Raw genomic sequence first — 22,003 nt, 5'->3', positions numbered from 1 at the left:
ATCGATTTTACAATCGAAATGGTATCATTCCAGAAGCGAATGTCTACGGCTGTTGCCGTAATTTGAAAGTCAATATAATTTTGCCCAATTTTTATCATGTTTAAAAAACCAGTCGACTTACTCCGGGTCGTTGTTATATTCTCCGAGTACGCTGTGAGAAAGAAAAATGACTTGTCTTCGCTTGTCTGAGCTTCACTTGTCCTCGTTCCGTAAATATATATAGGATAAATCACGGGAGATAGACGCCGTAATCATGAAATCGTCTCCGGGATGTCCATGAAAAATTGCGATTTTTATTCACGATGTATTGTTTTTCATGGTAGCGCTCATTTCCTTGATTTTAAATATGAAAAGAGTTCAGGAAGGCGATCCTATGAGAACTACCGATAGTAATTGTAATTATGACGACTTTTTCACTGATTGCAATAACCCCGACTGCTATTATTTACTTTCCTCGTTAGTACGTTTTCCTGGTTAGTACGTTCATTTTTCGTGGTCCCTTCAGAAACGTACTAACCAAGTTCCACTGTATATAGTTGATTGTTCAACCTTGTATGTAATAAGACAAATGAAATTCTACAGCACAAAATGTAAATTAAGAACATTACTTCAGGCTTATTTAAAAGTGAAATCACTTACTGGTGAGCCAAAGTTGTGTCCAATTTCATGTGCCAGAGTAAGTTGGGAGACCTTAGGAGGAACACGGGAATTATAGTTGACAAATGTGATTATTCCAGTGTTCAGAGATCGTTTAGTGGACTGGTATGAACCAGCAACTGTCTCTGTGTAAGTTTTGTATTTTTCGCAAATTCCTCCAGATGCACCTATAAAATAAAATTGCACAAATAACTTTGATGAAAGACAAAAATTGGGAGACGTATGAGTTTTTTTTAACACAACATCGTGAATGAAATAGCCATAATTTTCACATAAACGTACACCATGCATACGACTACAGAATGATTATTATATATTAACAATTGAATGAATTATCAACACATTAATGCACAGAAAAAAAAATCAAATTATCCTTCATTTCTAAGCATTTTGAGATAGATAGAATCCTGAAAACACTTATTGTAAGGATTTTTGTAATCAATCATTAAATTTATGAAACATTTTCTTAGAGAAAAATACAATGAGATATTCTACACAACTAGTCAATACAACAAGTCTATTGTCCAGCTCAAAAGACAAAATAAAAAAAGAGGGGAGCATAAAATGTCATGTAGATCACTCAATGTGGCATAATACAGGCAGAAGTTTCCCAAGCTGAGTAAGAGAACATTAGCGATATCTCAATAAGGGAAATGATAAGAGCATTGTAACCCAACTTCTGGAAACAGGAAATATTGACTCCCTTAATTTGAAATAAAAATCCCTAACTTTTTCAAATCAAATGCAAGAAATTAGATTCCAAGAAATTTTTTAAATAACTCAGAAAAAAATCCTGGCTAATGAAAATATCTTCTCCCCCTCAATTTTACTCACGATACCATTTCAAGAACCGCGGCCCACAAGAAACTGACCGCTGTATCAATAGACACTGTCTCTTCTTCTCGTATATTCACCTCACCAAAGGTTGGGCCTTAACCACCTCCACAGACACCCATAGAATTAGGACTCAAGGTTTTGACGTGTGACTCTCCCATCAAAATATTCACCTCTAAAAGCCTCACTCAGTCCCAAACTCATGAATATTTTACAAATATAATCAGCCAGGATAGCATAAGTTTTTCCATCATGCTGTTAATACATTTCAACAAACTTAGTACGAGTATACTTCACAATAACTTGTCACTAACTTAAAGATTATGTACTTTTATATGGGTATAATGTTATCTACTCATCCTTAATTCTATGAAAAAAATTAAAGCTCTGAAAAGCATGATAATAACCACATATTTAAACATGAAGGGAAACGGTGTGAAATAGACAGAGATCATCTCGTTATTTTCCAATATACAGGCTGAAGCTTTACCTGATGCTGATGCAACCCAAGCTAATCCAAGAGTGCCACCAGTGAAGTCTCGGTAGGTAAACACATATGCTAGGCAAAAGTCTTCATGATTATCCAAGGAATGCAGGTTCAAAAAATTACTGACATCAATATTCTCCATACAAAAGGGGTTTGGTTCACCCAAGTAGTTGTTTTGACAGGGAGAATCATCATCAATCTAAAAGGACATACAAATACAAAGTATTTCAGTATGGCATACAGCACAATAGAACGTTTTACAACAATATAAATAAAAAATATTAATACACACACATCATAGCAGAAATAATTTCCAAATTTTATGTCCAATACTTGATTATGCTTTTCAATTCTTTCTATAAGCCCTTTGATTAATAATCCAACATATGAGTTTCACTACCCATTCTTAAACGCTTTGTAAAGAACTGCTGTGTTCACAAGTTCCATAAGTTTGTAAGCATAACATTTCATGCATTATGTAAATCAGATTCATATTTCAGAGCTCAAGTTTCTAAGCATATCCTACAGTAAAATATTTCTTCAAGAATGAAAGAGAAAAGTTAACTGCCAAGTAAAAGAACCATGCCTATTGGTATGGCTGTCACATTCATACTGAAAAGAAGTTAATTTGTAAAATAATTTATTCTTGTTGATCAAAAGACACCAATCTTTTAAACTAATAAAATATTTTTATCACCTTAATCCGCTGTACTTCAAATTTTATGTTGCGATGCTCAATTCGGCCATCAAATTTAGTGTCTCGATAGATATAGTTCACAGCAGTCACATGGTGAGCAATCAATGATAGTATTTCTTCTCGGGTCTTGTCAGCATCATGGTTTGTCTGGAAAAATCATTATAAATGCAGTTTGCAACATACTTCACCACTAGAATTATGGGGCAATTTAAAGAGACTGATACAAAAATACCTTGGCAAACATTAATTATTAAAATTATAGACTTCGCATGCTTACAGAGGATCAAAAACAATATTTTAATTTTATGTAGTATAATTTAATCATCTATGAATAACTTGAACACTAACCATATTAAAACTGCTTAAGTGACTCTAAAATAATTTCATAAGGTTTGTAAGTATTATATAAAGGCCATTTTACACGGGGCACATCATGCGTAGGTTAGCACTGCATTCATTTCTCAATCTTTTTTTCTCAATCAATTTCGCAATAATAATTGTGCAGACGAATGAGTTGCCGCTTTACACAGTACTCACAATCAAACATTCATACATGAAATTTTGTCGTCTGTTGAGTGCACGAGTAGCATGTTACATGTTAGAACAAGGAACAAATGAAATTCAGTGTGCAACGTAGTTGACATTCTGGATGGTCTGTTTCGCATAAATGCACTGACACAAATATTTATGTAATTCTGAAACTGAAGCAGACAATATAATGCGTACAATTAATAAGGTAAAACAGTGGAAAGGGAGTTGAAGATCCCACACATAGTTAAGATTGCTTTTGCCACTTCCCAGAATTTATATTTTTCCACGACGCGCAATCGGAATGAGACAGAAATCATAATGAAAAATTACAAATTTTTCATGTCTATCAAATTCATGGAATCCTCTAGAATATTGCAACATATAGAAATAAATATCGTAACATGGTGAATCTCATATCTCTCGGAAATGTAATAGAGCGTACCATGGACTTAAACTAATATGCATGTCCATAGAATGTACACTAGGGCGGTTTGGAAAAATTGATTTTTTTCAAATCCATCTGGCCCAATGAAAAAAAGTTGTGAGACCGATCAAAAATAAGGCCTAAAAATTTTTAGACTTCTAGGTGAACCCTTGCTCAAATGCAATTTAGGGGGTGGGGGGGCAAAATTCGAAAAATATAATATTTTATGGTCATTCCCTATAGATTTTGCCGAGTTACTGTCCTTCTAGATATAAATTTCGTGGATTATGATGTATCTTCCACCATTTCGCCACAAAATGCCAAATTTGAGTCCACGAAGAAAATATTCCAAGGCTCACGCAGCATCGCGGATATAAGAGCGGCAGGCTGATTCCGCCCCCTCCCTGCTCGCTTCTCCCCCTCCCACACCTCGAATAAAGCACAATTCATACCACGTGTGCTGCTAGGAGGGCATTCATCTTTGATAATATAATTCGGAAGAAGGTAGAAGGTAAAAAAAAGGATGCATACTGAGACGACTTGTCCCTTACTTGGAGTCTCGTCGGCGCTAAACAAATTGATGTTACCAATTTTTAGAGAAGTGATGCAATATTTTTAGATCCGAGAACGCAAGAAAGGAATCTACAGTCAATGAAGAGGCCGATGTTAGCCCACCCGCTTGACAGGAGGGGATTTTGAAAGCATGTACGAATGTTTTTTGTGTAAATAAAAGCCTTTGAATGAGTGCCTACTATCTTTAAAGATGTTTTGAACTATGAGCGTTAATATAAATAAGGTTTTATAAGGCTATTAATAGGAATATATATCGTTTGGAGGAAATTCGATACCCAACACCTATGTTACCAGGAATGCATTCCTGTCTTCCCAATGTTAAAACGCTCTCGTACAACGCAAATTCATGTAGCGCAAAGAACCCAAGGAACACATCCCTTGCACTATACGACGCATGGGTGTATATCATTCTTTGAAGCTATTCCATAGCACCAGTATAAGTACAGGAGATTGAAGAGACAATGAATTTTAGCAGGTGTGTTTTTTTGGCGATAATTCCAGAAGGAAATGCTCTCACAAACTTTGTTATTATGAACTTCCAGTTTTTTTGGCCCTGTGAACTTCGTAAAACGAGTTTACTGTACACGCAACAAAATACCACACATATGACAATAAGTAGCACATGCACATTAAATTTTCAAAGACCTTACCTGTTCTGATATGTGTCTCCATATGAGGGGATCAGTTTGAATGAAAAGAGAGCATGTGTTCTTGTTCTCTTCTTTCGGTGGCCTTGCACCACGCTTCACACGTGAATGTTTTGATGATTTTTGATTACTTGCTTCTTCATACTTTCTGAATGGAGGGAGATGAATGTCATCAGCCTCAATAATTAGATTTGGGTTGTGCCAAATGTGCCCATGACTTCTTTCCGATTGAAAGGAAGGATTTACATGTGAGTTACTCTCATCAACAGCAGAATTTTGTATTCGGTCCATCCACTGAACCACTTCATCATTAATACCGCATCCTCCCACATGACCTGTAAGTAAGAGAAGTAAGCAAACAAGTGTCTAAGCAAAGGATTGTTCATGACTCCCTCCTTTTTGATGAACATGCATGGGTCTGATTGCTCCTTTTTATGAATGCCCTCATACCTCTAAGTGAATCTGATAAGCCTCAGCAGCATTTTCTATCATTGTCTAGCTGCTAAATATGAAACATCCACAGATCTACTCTTAAGAATTCCTAATCAGAGCAATGCCAAATTATAAGCAATAACGACTGGCTCAAAAGATCTTAGATGGATCAAATTACTTATAATTGCTAAGTCTACAAGGAGAAAAAAGCTGATCTTAAACCATTTTCAAGAACAAAGGCAAAAAAATATGCAGCTGTAGCCCATCCTAGTGAATTTTGTGATACAGCATTGTAACAATCAAAGAAAAGATCACGTGATTAATAAAAATAGCATTTTTTTATTTGACTCTGAAAAAAAAATGCTTTTTCCATTTATAATAGAGCAACCCTGAAATAGCTTTATTTGACACTTTAGCTTTTAGCCTTTGATCCCTATTCCCAGGAACATATATTTTTAAGTCCTGAATTTAAAATTGATATTTATTTTTACATTTTCCACCATTTAGGAATTTGAAAAAAGGAAGGTTCGACAAGAAAACTTAAAAGAGAGCTCTAAAAATTATATATTTCCATAGCTTATTCACTTTTGTGTTGATCTATGCATCCCTATAACAAAATTGTAGTAGAGTCTGAAAAGAATAGAGGGTAAAAAAATAAAATCAGACGAAAATATAAATTTACTCATACATTCAAATGGCAAAGTCTTTGCTTCTGATGCATCATCAGTCATCACTCATTTAAAAACCAAGCCTCTAGGGAACTACTGCAATTGCCATTTTAAAGAAGAGCATTTTTGCTAAGAAAATCAGGAAAAATTTCCTGAACATGACTATGGAAAATGTACTCGTCAAATCATCTAGGAAAATGACTTAGGTCATGGTCACATTGAAAATAATTTTCAACAATGGAACTCAACTAAAATGAGAAATAATTGCTTCAAAAGAGAAATAGTAATGTAAACATACCAGTTCGCTGTTTTTCATATGGATCCTCAACATCTCCATCAGTATATATGACTGAATGAAAAGTGTGGTTTGTCACATTTTCTCTACCAGAAGGGAAGTAGTGATGAGCCCTTTCCACATAGAATGAGCCTCCCACAGGTGACACTATTTTTCCTTCAAAAACACCTCCACTGATTGAGCCAAAGGCATAGGAATTTGGCTCTCCTGTACAAAAAAATACAAATATTACAATTCCACAAATGATTCTGATGATAATTCACAGCGAATTGTATTCTTAAAGAGAACTGAAACCAATGTTTCTGTCACAGTGGTGAGTAGCCACCATCATATGCACTTGGCTGGCCATGAGTTTCTATGAATAATTCTTGCAAAAAGATGAAGTTTTGTCAATGAGCATTAAAACGAGGCAAACATAATGATTCTTAGCTAAAAGAAAAAGCAAAATACAGCGCAACCTCGATATAACGACACCCCACGGTGCACTAATAAACACTCGCTATAGCGAATTGTCGCTTTACCGGAGGTGGAGCAAATAATAGCCAATATACCTGTTGCGAACAGATATACAGGAACAGGAGTGGTGCGGCGATAGATAAACATCTATCCGATAAACGTAAGCATAAATCCAGACGAAAGGCGATGTTTTTTTGCATCACTAAATTTCCTTACTCAAATAACGACCAACTATTCAAACAATTTATAAGCGCCGCACTGAATAAAAATCATGCAAAGCATTGTTTCGTCATCATTATATTTATCGAACGACAGTTTACCACATAAATTTGAGACTGAGCCCTCCATTAACTTCATTTCTAACAGATCGCTAGCAATTACAGAGGTTAAGGAGTCTTCATGAAAGTCTTCCGGCGGTGAAACCTCAGCTTCGATTCTTAGCTAAAAGAAAAAGCAAAATACAGTGCAACCTCGATATAACGACACCCCACGGTGCACTAATAAACACTCGCTATAGCGAATTGTCGCTTTACCGGAGGTGGAGCAAATAATAGCCAATATACCTGTTGCGAACTGATGTTCTGCCTCAAATGTTTCCATTGGTGTATGTTTATTGTTTCTGTACGTTAAGCGGCAGTGAAGTGAAATAACGCATTACATTTGTTTCTACAGGCGGAAACGGTGGAAGGTTGTATAAAGTTCCCGCCTTGGAAGACTTTTTCTATCAAATAATGTAATATCTACATCATCTACAGTAAAAAGTTTGCTAAGCTTGAAAAATGATGTGATTAAAATTGCCGTTGTTGAAAAAAAGTTTCTTTTTGAGTGTTACGCTCGCAACGTATTTGAAATAATACACCGAGTTTACCACGGCACTGCAAACGAGAGTTAGTTGTTCTGTGAGTTCTTCCAGCGGCCACCAGGAGATGCTCGGCTACCCACATGACAGAAGAAAGCGCCAGTACGACTATGACCACTGACGCGAATAGTTCACCCTTGTAAATCCGCAACGGAGAATAAATACGTCCATCCGGACAATTCACGCTGAGTATCATTGCTTCGTACATCCTACATCATCGCTAAGGCGCACTACCTACCTTTAGAGGCATCATTGCAAGAAATACCTCATACTGCAAGGGTTTTGTCGGGGAGTTGTATGTAAAAAAGTTCCGTTTCGTCTATGTTATATGACGCGGGGAATTCTTCTAAAGATACTTATGATCGGAGTCCTTTCTTCCACGACTTTGGGTTTACACCGGAGGCATCACCAGCAATTATGAGGGGAGATAACGCTTTGGTGCTTCGCATTAGTATAATCAACCTTCTGCACTCTTAAAATTCTCGATTCTCAATCTATCCCTGAAATATTCCGCTTTAGGCTTGGGCGTAGCCCTTTTCTCAGAAGTTCCCGCAGATTTGAATGGGCAAAACCACCCGAACAAAGCTCCTTATAACTATTCATCGTCTGCATTCCTTGGGCGCTTCTGTTTTTTTTAATTTTGCAGAGCGAATAGGAAGATAAATTAATTTCGACACCCTCATATTACTCCTTTATTTTTATTTTCCCGCTTAGACGTGTTTGGTGTTTTTTTGGCCATGGTGACTGCCATCAAATGCTTTCTATTCGTGCAACTCACGGACGTGCGGGTATGTTGCCGACTGCTTTCTGCCGCCCGAGGAACAAAAGAAGATGAAGCATTCGCGAATGCTAATGCCACAATATTTTCACCAAAATTAACTACTTATTTATCGAACGACAGTTTACCACATAAATTTGAGACTGAGCACTCCATTAACTTCATTTCTAACAGATCGCTAGCAATTACAGAGGTTAAGGAGTCTTGATGAAAGTCTTCCGGCGGTGAAACCCTCGCTATGGCGAGAGCCAACACCAAAAGGGTCTCGTAAAAACGAATTTTATAACACGCTTATTATAGGGTCAATTGATGGTGCATCGACTATGTCTCGTTATAGCGGGAGTGTCGCTATAGCCCGTACTCGCTTTAACGAGGTTCCACTGTATGTATAGTAATATTTTCTTTTTGTTTAACAATTTCATTTGATTTATAAGGTTTAAAAATTAAATAATATGACAATAAATAGATTATAGCATTTCGTACAAAACATAATTGCTTTGACATTATAGCAATGAGAGTGCAGTGCCCGAAGTAGCGACGAGGAAATTCTCGGCCCAAGTAAAACTAAGTCGCAGGCTATGGAAAAACAACTTTGGCTAGCCATGAGTTTCTGTGAATAATTCTTGTAAAATGATGAAGTTTTGCCTATGAACATTATAACGAGGCAAACATTATGATCCCTAGCCAAAAGAGAAAAAAAAATTGGTAATTGGTATAGTAATATTTCCTTTTGTTAAACAATTTTATTTTGTTTATAAAGTTTAAAAATTAAATAATATGATTATAAATAGATTATAGCATTTCATGCGAAACATAATTGCTTTGACATTAACGTTGAGCCCAAGCTCTTAACTAACAAACGTAACTTTTTTCATTATAGGCCAATAAAATGTAAACTATCAACACTATGCAAAAAAATTATATATGCAGACGAAGATGGAAGAAAAAATAGACTACTGAAAATTTCAAAATGATCCATCGGAATGGAAAATTTTTACACCACTTTTAAAACCACGAGCGACGCTAAGGCGCAGCGAATCCATATGAGGGTTAAAATAAATTTCCCAGGAATTACTTCCACTCCCAGTACGATAACAAATGAAATAATGTAGTATCATAAACCTACATGCATGTATGCTTCATTAGAAATCATAGTCAATAAAAATACATTCCCATGCATTCAAGAATGTGACAGTGTTTCATCATCATTAGTCAACAATCCTAAGATTGGTTTGACGCAGCTCTCCATTTCTCTCTCCTATCCACTAATCTTTTCATAGCTACATATTTCTTCTCTTTTACATCCTTCATAACCTGTCCTATATAACTCATTCGGGGCTGTCCCTTGCCCTTTTTCCCTTCCACTAGTCCTTCAACGATTGTCTTCATCAGACCATTGTGCCTCAAAATGTGGCCAACTAAGTTGTCCCTTCTTCTGCATAAGGTTTTTAGGAGGTTTCTCTTTTCTCCCACTCTTCTTAGCACTTCCTCGTTACTCACACAGTCAATCCATTTTATCTTCACCATTCTTCGGTAGCACCACATTTCGAATGCTTCCACTCTTGACTTCTCTGCTGCTGTCAACGTCCAAGCCTCGTTTCCATAGAGAAACATACTCCATATGTAGCATCTGATGAATTGTTTCCTTACTTCTATGCTGGTATTTTCAGCTGTAAGAAGATTCTTCTTTTTGTAGAAAGCCCTCTTCACCTGCGCTATTCTACTGTGTATTTCTTTCTTGTTCCATCCATCGCTGGTAATTTAGCTTCCCAGGTAAGAAAACTCGTTCACCTCTTCAAGTTTATGCTTTCCTAGGTTGATTTTTGTTTTAGCCTCCTCTCTTTTGCAGCAAACTAATATCTTAGTCGTCTTTTTGTTGATTTTCAGCTGATATTTGGCCATTGTCCTTTCCATCTTTGTCAACGTCTTCTTTAAATCCTTCTCTGTCTCGGCTATGACTGCTATGTCGTCAGCAAATCGCAGCATGCTAATTTTTTCTCCGTGGATACTGACACCCAAAGCTTTATCCTTGATTTCATTGATGGCTTTCTCTATGTAAACATTAAAAATTAAGGGGGAAAGCGCACAACCTTGTCTCACCCCTTTTCTTATTCTTGCTTCTGCACCGTTTGGTCCACATTTGATCACAGCTACTTGGTTTTTATACAAACTATGAATAATTCTACGATCATTGTAGAGTATGCCGATTTATTTCAGAATTCTAAGCATTGAATTCAATTCCACGTTATCAAATGGCTTCTCTAAATCGACGAATGCTATGAAAGTCGGTTTTTCTCCAATTTCTTCTCTATGAGCATCCTAAGTGCCAAAATTGCTTCCCTTGTGCCCCTGCTTTTCCTAAATCCGAATTGGTCGTCATCCAGGAATTCTTCTGCTCTTCGTTCTATTCTCCTGCAAATGATTCTTGTCAGAATCTTCGATGCATGTGTCGTCAGGCTTATGGTCCTAAATTCTTCGCACTTCTCAGCTCTCTTCTTTTTGGGTATGGGAATGATGATGTTCTTCTCGAAGTCACTAGGTAAATCTCCTGTTGACTACATATCGCAGATAGTTTTATACAGTTGAGTTAAGACCTTTTCTCCTGCATTTTTTATAAACTCTGCTGGAATGTCATCTATTCCTGGGGCCTTATTCTTTCGCAGGTCTCTTACTGCAGCGTCAAATTCCGATCTTAAGATGCTTGCTCCAATGTCATCCTTTTCAACTTCACTTTCCTCTTCGAGAACTTTTGAGCTAAGTTTGCTCCCGTTGTATAATTCCTCCAGGTATTCCTTCCATCTCTCGGCTTTGTCTTCGTTTTCAATTAGAATGTTTCCATTCCTGTCCCTTATGCTATTACATTTTGTGTTTCGTTCCTTGAAATGGTTCCTCACTATTCTATAGGCCGCTTCCACTTTCCCTTTTACGAGGTTATTTTGTACGTCCTCACATATGTTCCTCATCCACGCTTCTCTGGCTTTCCTCGCTTGGCGGCAAATCTCGTTCCTTATTCTCTTGTAGCAAGCCTGTCCTTCCTCAGTATTCGTATTCTTATACACTCTCCTTTCTTCAATGAGGTCTAGGATTTCATCTGTGATCCATGGCTTTTTCTTAACACATTTTCTTATCCCTAGAACTTCTCTAGCGGCCTCCTGAAATCCACTTCTTAAGGTAGTCCAGTTATTCTCAACTGAGTTTTCAGACTGATCTAATCCTATCTTGCGCTCCATTACTTCTTGAAAGGCCTGTTGATTTTTTGGCTCCTTAAGTTTCTCTAATTGCCAGGCATTCTTTGCTGATTTCTTCAATTTCTTGAATTTCAGATGGCATTTCATCATTACTAGATTATGATCACTGTCGATATCTGCCCCCGGGTAGCTTTTACAGTCCTTTATCTGGTTCCTAAACCTCAGCTTCACTAAAATATAGTCTAGTTGAAATCGTCTTTTGTCTCCTGGCATTTTCCATGTGTATCTTCTTTGCATGTGATTCTTATTAGGGACTAGTTTACCTCTGGAATTTTTTACCTGAGAGAATTCCATCATGTCAGATTATTTAAAGTTGGAGTAGCAGCGACTCCTCGGGATAATAATGTGGTGGTTTCCCCTTGCCTTCCACATCGCAGTACAACATCCGTTAAAGTAAATGTTACCACGCCTGAAGTGCAATGAGTGTCGCTGTACTGACCACCGTGGTCTCCACCTTCACTCATATGAAGAAGAGCTGCTTCCCTCTCCTCCGGGTGATGTGAGGCATAATTGTTGGCGGCCTCTCATCGCCAAGTCACGGTATCTTCACAGGTTTAATGTATCATTTATATGGCCTATCTCACCCAGGGATAGACCCATACCACCTCGGATTACCGCCGCTTTTTGCCCACGACTGCTATTCGACGAGAGAACTCGCTCATCTCGCAGCTAACCTCTATATCTAAAGGTTGACCCACCATCCGAAACCCGGTGGACGCACTCGGTGGCTTCAAGCTCAGCCGCGAGGTGACAGTGTTTATAAGTAAAAAATTACTCCAACTACATAAAGAAACCATTCATGAATAAAGGGAATAAGTTAGAACTATCATAAATATTCTATCCACCTTAATTAAACTGTCTCAGTATCTGACAAAGGCTCTTTAAGAGTTTCTAAAGCATCTATCTTTAGATTGATCCCATTGCCCAATATTCATCATTCCTGCCTTACCACACCCTTGACTCCCTTTTGGTTCAGAGTATTATCTGCTCACTTTATGTTTGCAGGCGAGCTTTCGTGGCGGCCCGGACACTCTCAGAGGGCTTTGCTGATGGAGATGGGGTAATACCGAGAGAGAGAGAGAGAGTCGGAGTGAACTTAACATTGCCAAATATCAGCACTAGTTTGTCACTCAAATTGAGTGAGTCATGGGTGGCCACAGGTATTTTTGGCCTAGCACCAAGACAATATTCCTACTCATTTGGAAGGTATTGAGGGTAATTCCTTCAGAGAAGCCCAGGACATTGTCAGCTACAACACTGAAGGCAATACCATTGGTGAAAGGCATACTTTAAGACATACAAGGAGAACATGTGAGGTTTGGCAACATTGCTCCACGAGAAGATTCACGATGTTAACATGAAGGAGGTCTGAGAGCAACTGAATTTCCTAAAGCCCGTATAACACTTCCCAATTTATAGGACAACCCATAGGATATTGGATTGTGGTCCAACTACACAAACCAATTTCAAGTCCCATATCCTTTTCACAATATTTGACACAATTTCTCACCAAATTTGGAATTTAGAACAGGTTCTATTTTCTTGTGGCCAATCTCCAATTAGAGGTCAGCTTTGTTGACTCCAAGGGGCCAAAACAAAAAATCTTTGCAAAACACCCGGCTTGGCTGCAAGGCATTGGTTTTTTTCTGAGAATTTAGTTGAAATTTCTAAAATGTGTACGAAAGAAGTTGTTTTACTATTGATTGAAGCATACAAATCACCCGAGAGCTCATACAATGTAAAATCATCGAAATAAAATGGCAATCTCTAGCGAGACATTAGAACACTAATATGGCCAATATTGATGTAAAAATTGAAATGTGTCACACTGTACGTAACGCCCAACATTTTAAGCAATAGTGCACGCCGATTTATTGGCCAATAAATTGGAAAGTGTCATGCGGGCTTAAGCACCAGGTCACGCCCACTGTTTCCTGATTGGCAGATGGAAAGTCACGTGCCGAGAAACTTGTCCTCCCCTCAACCCCACTTGCTTTAGCCACACCAGCTTACCCGCACAGATAAAATGAACAGAGCCCAGCAAGGAAGAAGGACTATTAAAGTTGTGTTCAAAAGTTATTAAGAAGAAGAAGCACTAGCGGGTGTTTTCTTTTCACTGGCTGCGGCTACATATTCCAAGGCTGAAAACTTGAAAAAGCAATTGAAAGTATCACTACTAGTTGTTTGCAATAAAATCTGCTTATCATATTATGCTAAAATTTAGGATCTTCTATCAATGATATGGTGTTACCCATTCTCAAAATATCACTTAACAGCTCATTTTTGATTAAAATGATGAATTCAGAACTTAAAAGCACAAAATCACAGGCACAAAGCCTCAAAAGCACCTTGTAGGAGACTATTTAAACATGGTGATACACCCCTTATGTAGTTGTCAAAACACTATGCTGTCCATCCTTACCTACTAAGTGCCCATGGTATATATGTCGTGTGTCCACATTTACAGGATTTCCTCCTTGTTCTACAATTAAGCTATCTCCAAACACAGCTGTATCTCGGCGCATGCGCAGGTTAAAGTGTCTCCCAAGAGCCGAGAAACGAATGTGGACGTTTTCATCCCCAGGTCTAGATGTTGAACGGCGAAATCGAGCATGGGATCGAGCGACCTCTGATGAATCATAGGATACTGGTTCATAGTGCCGGATATATTCATTCAGGCGATTAGCTGCAAAAAAAGATAAATTGATGATTAGATACATCTAAGGCATGCTGGAAAAACTATCAGTGAAATAAAACTTGATCAATCTCTCACTTAATACGAAATTGCAGATAAAAGACATGTAATCCCATTTTTGCCCATTGGACCACCATGAAGTCAACTAAAATATGAAGGCTCCTAAATATTTATAACAACTCAAGCAAATTGAAAAAATCTTTTAAATCATTTACAGCTTAATCTAATATATAAAATTCTCATGTCACTTTTTTTGTAGACAAACTCCTCCGAAACGGCTGGACCGATTCCTATGAAATTTGGTGTGTATGTTCAGTAGGACTGCGAATATGTTGTAAACTATTTTTCATAAGAAATACACATTAAGTTCGTTTTTAATGACTGCAGACCTTTTTTCTTTTGCATTTTTAAATTAGTTATAATGGTCACAATAAGTTAAGGCATATACCATTGGAAAGAAAAAGAAAGGCACGTTCTTATTCTTGCAGTCTATTGCTGTTTTCCACATGAATCATGGTGATATGGGAAAAACAATTCATAAAAATGCTGCAATTTTAGCATTTTTGGCTTACTGTTCTCTTGACGTCGTCAGTATTGTTTATGTAATTTGACATCTCTTCTATCGATTCAGTTTGCAATACCATAGAAGCTTTAAATTATCCACCTGAGTTTTTGAATTATTTGATTTGCCAGGCATGCCATTGAACCCTATACAACAAGCTTGGAAATCCAGTTAGATAAGCATCGTAATTTGAACCCACCATGGCTGTGCAGTGGCACGCCATAAGTTATTAAAAAATTTATGAAAAACATTGCCCAACGTTATGAATGGAAATTTCTACGCAGAACATGTATTACTACCGTGAATCCCCATCATTCCCATAGATGTGCCAATAGAATTCAAACCGGTTCATTTTCCAAATATATAGGCATTCGCAACGGCAATCAATAAGTCTGAAGACTGAATGATGTCTGTTTGCGGCTAAGATTTTGGTACACTGTGTTTTTTACACTGACAATTATACGTGGCATACTTTCGCGTGGGTAAGCCATCCAGATTGTTAATGTAGCCTAAAAATGGACTCACTAAAAATATTGTACACTCCATTGCACTCAGGACTGATAATGTTTATTTTTTTAATTGTCATATTTTGTTAAAGAGATGTAATTTTAATTTTATTTACTGAGATAATAAAGGCACAATGCATTTAAAAAATTAATGTTTGGTGTTTTGTTATTTTTACAGGTCGTCATTGTTTTTCCGTTGACCCCGGGCTTGTGTCTAGCAGGTAGTGGACCCTCATAATCCGGGACTGCCCACCTAATCCCCTGACAACAGACCATGAATGCAATTGAGCACTTTCCAAGAGTCATAATTGGAATTTAAATATTTGAACGTGATTTTTTGTAAATCGAATGCAAATGAATTTTTTTTCCTCAAATTTGGCCAGCATGGCATTTTTACGAGCAATTTGATATCAATCAGAAATAAAATCCATTGATTTTTAACCATATTCCTCAATATTTCAACCATATTTCAGCCAATTTGAACTTTGCCAAGCATTTCGCACGTATATTTGGATGCGGCAGGTAAATGTAATGGATAATAAAGTTTATAATACACATTCTTATTAGAAAATATTGTATTTTTGTCATTTAGAAATCAATATTTGAATGATAGTCTCTGAAACAACCCATACATAGAGCTTTCTGACAGTCTCTGCACCAAAATCGCGTGTCTTTTCCCTTAAGATCCATTTTTTTGTATTATTAAACACGAAACATACTCTCTAGGGTTTTTTTCTGCCCTCACAATCAGGTATTTTTTCAATAAAAATGCCTGGCCCCTAATCTTTCAGGAATGTTAGCACCAGCCTGGAAGTTTTCTTGCAATATTGTGTTGTCGGTTCCTAGAAGACTATGTTTTTTTAGAAGCTGATCAGCAACAGCCCGTAAAAATTTCCTAAAAGTAATTGTCTTTTTAGTTTTCAACTTGAATACATAAACGGCGTTTAACATAGTTACATCGAGCATGTGGAAACAGATTCTTGTACCACTTCATTGACTTCCTCATACATTCCAATGATCCAATCATCATATTGGATTTGTCAACCAATCTCGTATTTTTTACACAATCAACAATAGTGTCTGGTTTGAAAATTATGTTATTTGTCCGATAACATTTTCTTATTTTAGAGCATGTGGAAACAGTTTCTTGTACCACTTCATTGACTTCCTTATACATTCCAATGATCCAATCGTCATATTGGATTTGTTAACCAATCTCATATTTTTTACACAATCAACAATAGTGTCCGGTTTGAAAATTACATTGTTTGTCCGATAACATTTTCTTGTTTTAGAGCATGTGGAAAAGGTAGGATATTTGAAGGGAAAACCATTCAGTGGTAAATCCAGAGCGAGATTATAAATCTCAAAGGAAAGAAATGTCCTTGGTAATTATGCAGGGGCGGAAGACCCAACACAGAAAGTGTAAAAAAGAGAGACCAATGCTATCAAATAAGTTTCCCCGGCTAATGGACAACGACAAAATAAATAAATTCCTAGGAAATGCAAGGATTCCGATTTGTTGGAATTATTTTCATTGTTACTGTGCTGCCGAGAGAGGGGACCTCTCTCTCGGAGAAGGGATAATCCAGGTATCGCTCCCTTATGCTCTCTGCCATTAGGTTTGGCCGAGTTCAAGCAACCGTGGAAAGGATAGCAATAAAATCCCAGGGAAAAGCGAAAGTCTGGAAACGTGGAGAGGGTTGACCACGGCAATTGTAGGAGCTACGTTTGCCGCTGTCTACAGGGTGAACATAGAAGATACGTTCATAGCAGCAAAAGGTTAAAACTAAGACAGAATAGAATTTTTTCTATCGTCTTCCCAAGAAACATTTGCACATAATGTAGCTTATCAGCATTTCAATTCATCAGAGGTCACCTTGCTTGCATTCCTCCTGGCAATTAAAATAATATTTTCAATCTGCGACTGAATATGCCCTTATCCAAATCCTAGACCATGAGAATATTTCATTTTTGAAGTGGCTTATCAGGGGTCCAACATAAGTATGTTTCTAATACGAGTTGCACTTAGAAAAGCCTTTAAATGAAGACAATAAAAAAATATGATGTAACATGAGGAAATTTTTGTGTCAAAGCTAAACAAGCTAGGATTAATCAAGCCAGCCAAGGTCCTCGTAAGTTAGGTGCTACTTTGCAATTGACACACCTTGAATACAGAGCAAGCATAGAAATAAATAACACACAAAGGATTGTAGCACACTCCTTCATAAACTGCAAGGAGAAAACACTGTAACACAGCTGGTACACAGATAGGTTAATAGCTGCAAGGACTTGGAGTCTATGCACTAAGGTTCTATTACTGGAGCAATTAAGAGCAGATATCATTCAGAGCAACATGGAGAACATCATTAGAACCACATATCCACATATGAGAAAAATTGTTAAGTAAGATCATTACTTGACCGAAAGTAGGATTTGAAATTCCTGTTTCCCTTGGGCAATAAGAGACCTAAGTCTTAATACCCAACAGCAAAGTAATAAAAACAAAATACTTTATGCAGTATCAGCCAGAAAATATATAAATCATGGGCATAGCTAGAGGGTGATAAAGGTGGGGTAGCTCCCCCCAGAAAGCTTGTGCCCCTCCTTCCCCCTTGTATCCCAGAAAAAATTGACGAATCAAAACTTTCAGGACAATAAAAAATGTTCAGAAGTTAGTGCATATTTCAAGTCCCGTGAGGGTCAAAGTAAAACCAAATTCTAGGGAAAAACACTTCCTGTTAAAGTAGGGGTAACCTCTAACTCCCCTGAAGGTAAGGTAGCCCCATGGTCCCCTCAGACCAAAATAATACTTTAATTAATTAATTCAAATAATTCATTAGGCTTTACCAATATTTGATATTATCATAATTTTTATCATTCTGATGTTCGGGAACTTAAGACACGGTGATGTATTACTCGATAGTATTTTGGTGTAATACTCAATATTACACCAAAACCATCGGGGTAATGAATAATGAATAAAATATTGAGATAATAAATACCGTATATATTTAGTGTCATCAATAATTTTCGATGAATAAGTAAGTCCGAGGAAACTTCATTTGTTTAATTAATAAAATCTAGGGGTGAAATTTCACAAAATACAAGGTGGTGAAAAAGATAATGAAGTAAAGAATGTAACAAAAGGTGTTAAATCGTATGAAAAGGTGAGCGGGCTACCATCTGAGCGGCTACGATCAGAGCAAAAGAGGTATATCCGTTCTTCTCCCAAGGTCAGTCCTTAACGTGATTGATTGCGGCAAACAAGAACGAATTTCGTCCGTACGATACCATTTCGGAAAATTAGAGCCGATAATGGTGAGAATTAAACTTATTTGACAGGCGATGTTGACAATTGCGAATAAATTTTCAGGATGAGATATCAAACTATCCGATCGCACTTCCACGATGTAGGGTAAAAGACAACCTGTTAAACGTGATCATTTAAATTAGAAGAAAATTATAGATAACGAGGGATAATTTACTTAGCTATCACAAGTGAATCACAAAATCTAACATTTCACGATATACGTAAACCCGTATAACGAATTGTTCGGCATTATTTCACCTCAACATACAACTCGTTTCTCAAAGGGTAAAAAGGGGCAATGTTGCTAGCTTTAAGAATAGAAATATTACAGAGTAAAGGAAAGCAAAAAAAACTTTTTATCTTTTTTATATAAAACATCTACTTAGGGTAAAGGGAGCGCAAATAATCCCATAATGTCGGTAAACTGCGAGTACAAAAGGGCTAACCCTGACAACACAACATTTGACACACGGTAAAAAATAGATGATAAACCGGGGAAAGGTGGAGGGTAAGAATAAAAGTAGTTGTAAATGGTCATGATTGCACATTATTTTACATAAATGAGGAATAGATTCCGAAAAAATACTTCTTACATAGCACCCCTGTCGATCTTATGGCATGCGATAAAGACTTAATGGTTTACATAAAAGCGACGAATGGATAATCCAATGGAAAACTTGAAGATTACACGATGAAATAAAATCACAGGTATGGGCAATTAAGAGGTATGGCTACAGAGAAACAACAACATAGCTCGGAAAAGACATCGATAACAACAGAGCAAAAACATAAGAAGACCATTCCTCCCAACACACTACAGGAAACGCCTAATATACTGAAATAGAACTCACCACTTTCGATGTAAGGTAGAAGGAGAAGTAAAAATAATGCATATGCTCCTTCACATATCATGGTAATTTGCATCGGTAGGGGATAAATGCTATAAACTTCATGAAAATACAATTGTGGCTAACACTACAGCTGACAATTTTTACCCAATATACATATGATACATATCAAACGATGCTCACTTGTTAGAAGCGCATGCGCGATATTACCACGGATGAGCGAGGAGGCTCGCCATCGCATGACTAATTGAAGAATTTTAAAATTATTTTGATTGTGCCGGTGATTAGCAATTTTGGGCGTTAAGTATGACAACTAAAGAGAAATAGTAGAATTTCTATATTTAAGGATTGGGTATACTGGCTCAAAATTATCCTTTAAGCTTTTTTTATCCGATGAAAAACCTTTGTTTTTTGTCCCTTTCATCAATTTTGGTGAAAGTTGGAATTCTTCGGCGTTGGAATGAACTATCACAATATTTTCTTTAGTAATACTGCCATTCTAAATGTTTCTGGTTATATCTATTGTATTGGCTCTCCCTTCATTCTTGGTAATTTCACAGGTAACCGCAGGATTGATATGCTTACAGTATAAAGTTATGCGATTCTTAATGAAAGATAAAAAAATCAAGAATTCGAAAAGCTAAATGACTACACAAATATCATGACGAACGATAGAAGATCCGTGGTTCAATAATAATCGACAGGCTGAAGACCGACCATGGAAGAATTGGACCACATATTCGGTTTTCATGGATTTCCTTCGTATAGAATGGGGGATGCTTGGTCAAAATTTTTGTAGAATTATTCAAATACTATCAAATATATGCACCCTTATTACTTGAGCTGCAAGAATTTACTTTTTTGTTACCCTTTGGTTTCCACAATCCACATGCGTCGGGTAAGGTAGCGCTGCTAAGATGAGGCCGTCGGCCTCATCTTAGCAGCGCTATGTGGAATTTTGTGTAACTATAATTAATACTTACATCTTTTCATCTATGATGGAAAGTCATTACGGCAACACTGCATTCCTGCATGATTGACCAATGAGGTTTCTTGGACCAATGATTGACTTTGTTTCACGGAAGCGTACTTAAATTTTCTGTGAGCCATGGTAATGTGGAATTAAAAGATTTTTGCGAATCCGTGTTCGTGTTTGCTCACGGAAAGGGGCGGTGAGTGTTATTTCCTCTCATTTGAATTTACATGCGAGCCTTTTTTGTTTAATTTCGATGCAATTACATTAATTCAGTTTCATTGGAAGTAAATCTAAATGAGGGATACTTACAGCTTCAGCGAATGTTTCCTTTTTCGTTAAAAAAACTAGCTTACCTAATACGTGTTTTCTTATTGAAAACTATGCATCTTTCTGTTTAATGTTAGAGATTCATGCCAGAAACATGAAGGTTTTTTTTAACTTCTACGATTTCCAGGTGAATAATTAGGTATCCCGTCATCGGATGAGAAATGGAGGAATCAACCGCCAATCTAATAAATGCCCGCGATACATTCCAAACCGTCATGGAAATGTCACGGTTATTGAATACTGGTTTAGACGGAGAAACTTTGACCATATGTGTGAGACTCTGTGAAGAGGGAATAAACCCTGAGGCTTTGGCAACGATCGTGAAGGAACTTAGAAGAGAAGTCTCTTCGATGAAGAAGAAAGAAGAGGATAACCAGGAATAACATATATGGCTTGAAAAGATACTTTAGCAATGAGTTGAACCTAGATAATCAACATCCACTTGTGTTGGAACAATTATAACATATGTGTTTGTTGGGAGCCTGTTGGCTGTTGAAGGGATGAATATTGATGGTAAATTTGTTGGAGTGCACGAAATACTTGGATTTTAGTAATGTGTGATTGAATGATTACATGAGTTTCTTATATGATTTAACGCCTATGTGAAATGCTTGTGGGAGCACATGTAGTACTGCGTGTTATCCTTGGTTTTTGTACTAGCTTCGTGAACGCACGACGAACGAGTAATTAAAGTTTTACTTTATACAGTAGTGATTTAGTCAGCTCATTCCTTTAAATTGGCTACTCACCGAATGATGAAATCGAGTTAAAAATATAATTAAGCTTTGCCAGGCCTTGGCAAATGCAGTTTGTCCAATTTTCTAACGAAGAGTAAGGTCCTGTTACACTCCAGTGTATTAAAACGCTAATTAGCGTATAATAGTTTAGTAAAACTGGCTATGTGCTTTATTGATTCAGTTCACTCTCGTCTTGCACGAACCACCCCTAAGTAATGATCGACCGAACTACTGCATCGTCACCGTTGGTCATTTCAAATCTTTTAAAATCACTTTTACCATACAAGCCCACAATCAAACGCAGATAAATAACAAAGCAATTAATATACTCATTTTTAATATTACGTTAATGGTGATAATCAAGGCTGAACTTGGGAGGACACTGGATGCAAACTAACAGCTTTGCATTTCCTCATAGCAAATAGGCATTCATGCGTCTTTCTTCGTTATGCT

General features: G+C 37.1%; 1 protein-coding gene across 1 annotated transcript in view; it reads right to left on the bottom strand.

Moving 5' to 3' along the window:
* LOC124159561 (disintegrin and metalloproteinase domain-containing protein 10) overlaps positions 1-19,687 on the bottom strand; it is a 39,945-nt gene extending 20,258 nt beyond the window's left edge. Inside the window, exons 1-7 of the mRNA XM_046535454.1 lie at positions 19,514-19,687; positions 14,009-14,272; positions 6,249-6,452; positions 4,854-5,185; positions 2,676-2,822; positions 1,982-2,177; positions 640-824 (exon numbers count right to left, since the gene is read on the bottom strand). Of these exons, the coding sequence (XP_046391410.1) occupies positions 640-824; positions 1,982-2,177; positions 2,676-2,822; positions 4,854-5,185; positions 6,249-6,452; positions 14,009-14,272; positions 19,514-19,586 (1,401 nt within the window). The 5' untranslated portion in view covers positions 19,587-19,687. The remainder of the gene's footprint in view (positions 1-639; positions 825-1,981; positions 2,178-2,675; positions 2,823-4,853; positions 5,186-6,248; positions 6,453-14,008; positions 14,273-19,513) is intronic.
* Positions 19,688-22,003: the final 2,316 nt, after the last annotated feature.

Source organism: Ischnura elegans, chromosome 1 (genome assembly GCF_921293095.1).
Source record: "Ischnura elegans chromosome 1, ioIscEleg1.1, whole genome shotgun sequence".
Lineage (NCBI taxonomy): Eukaryota > Metazoa > Arthropoda > Insecta > Odonata > Coenagrionidae > Ischnura > Ischnura elegans.
The sequence above is the reverse complement of the archived record's forward strand: the minus strand, read 5'-3'. Positions and strand labels throughout refer to the sequence as shown.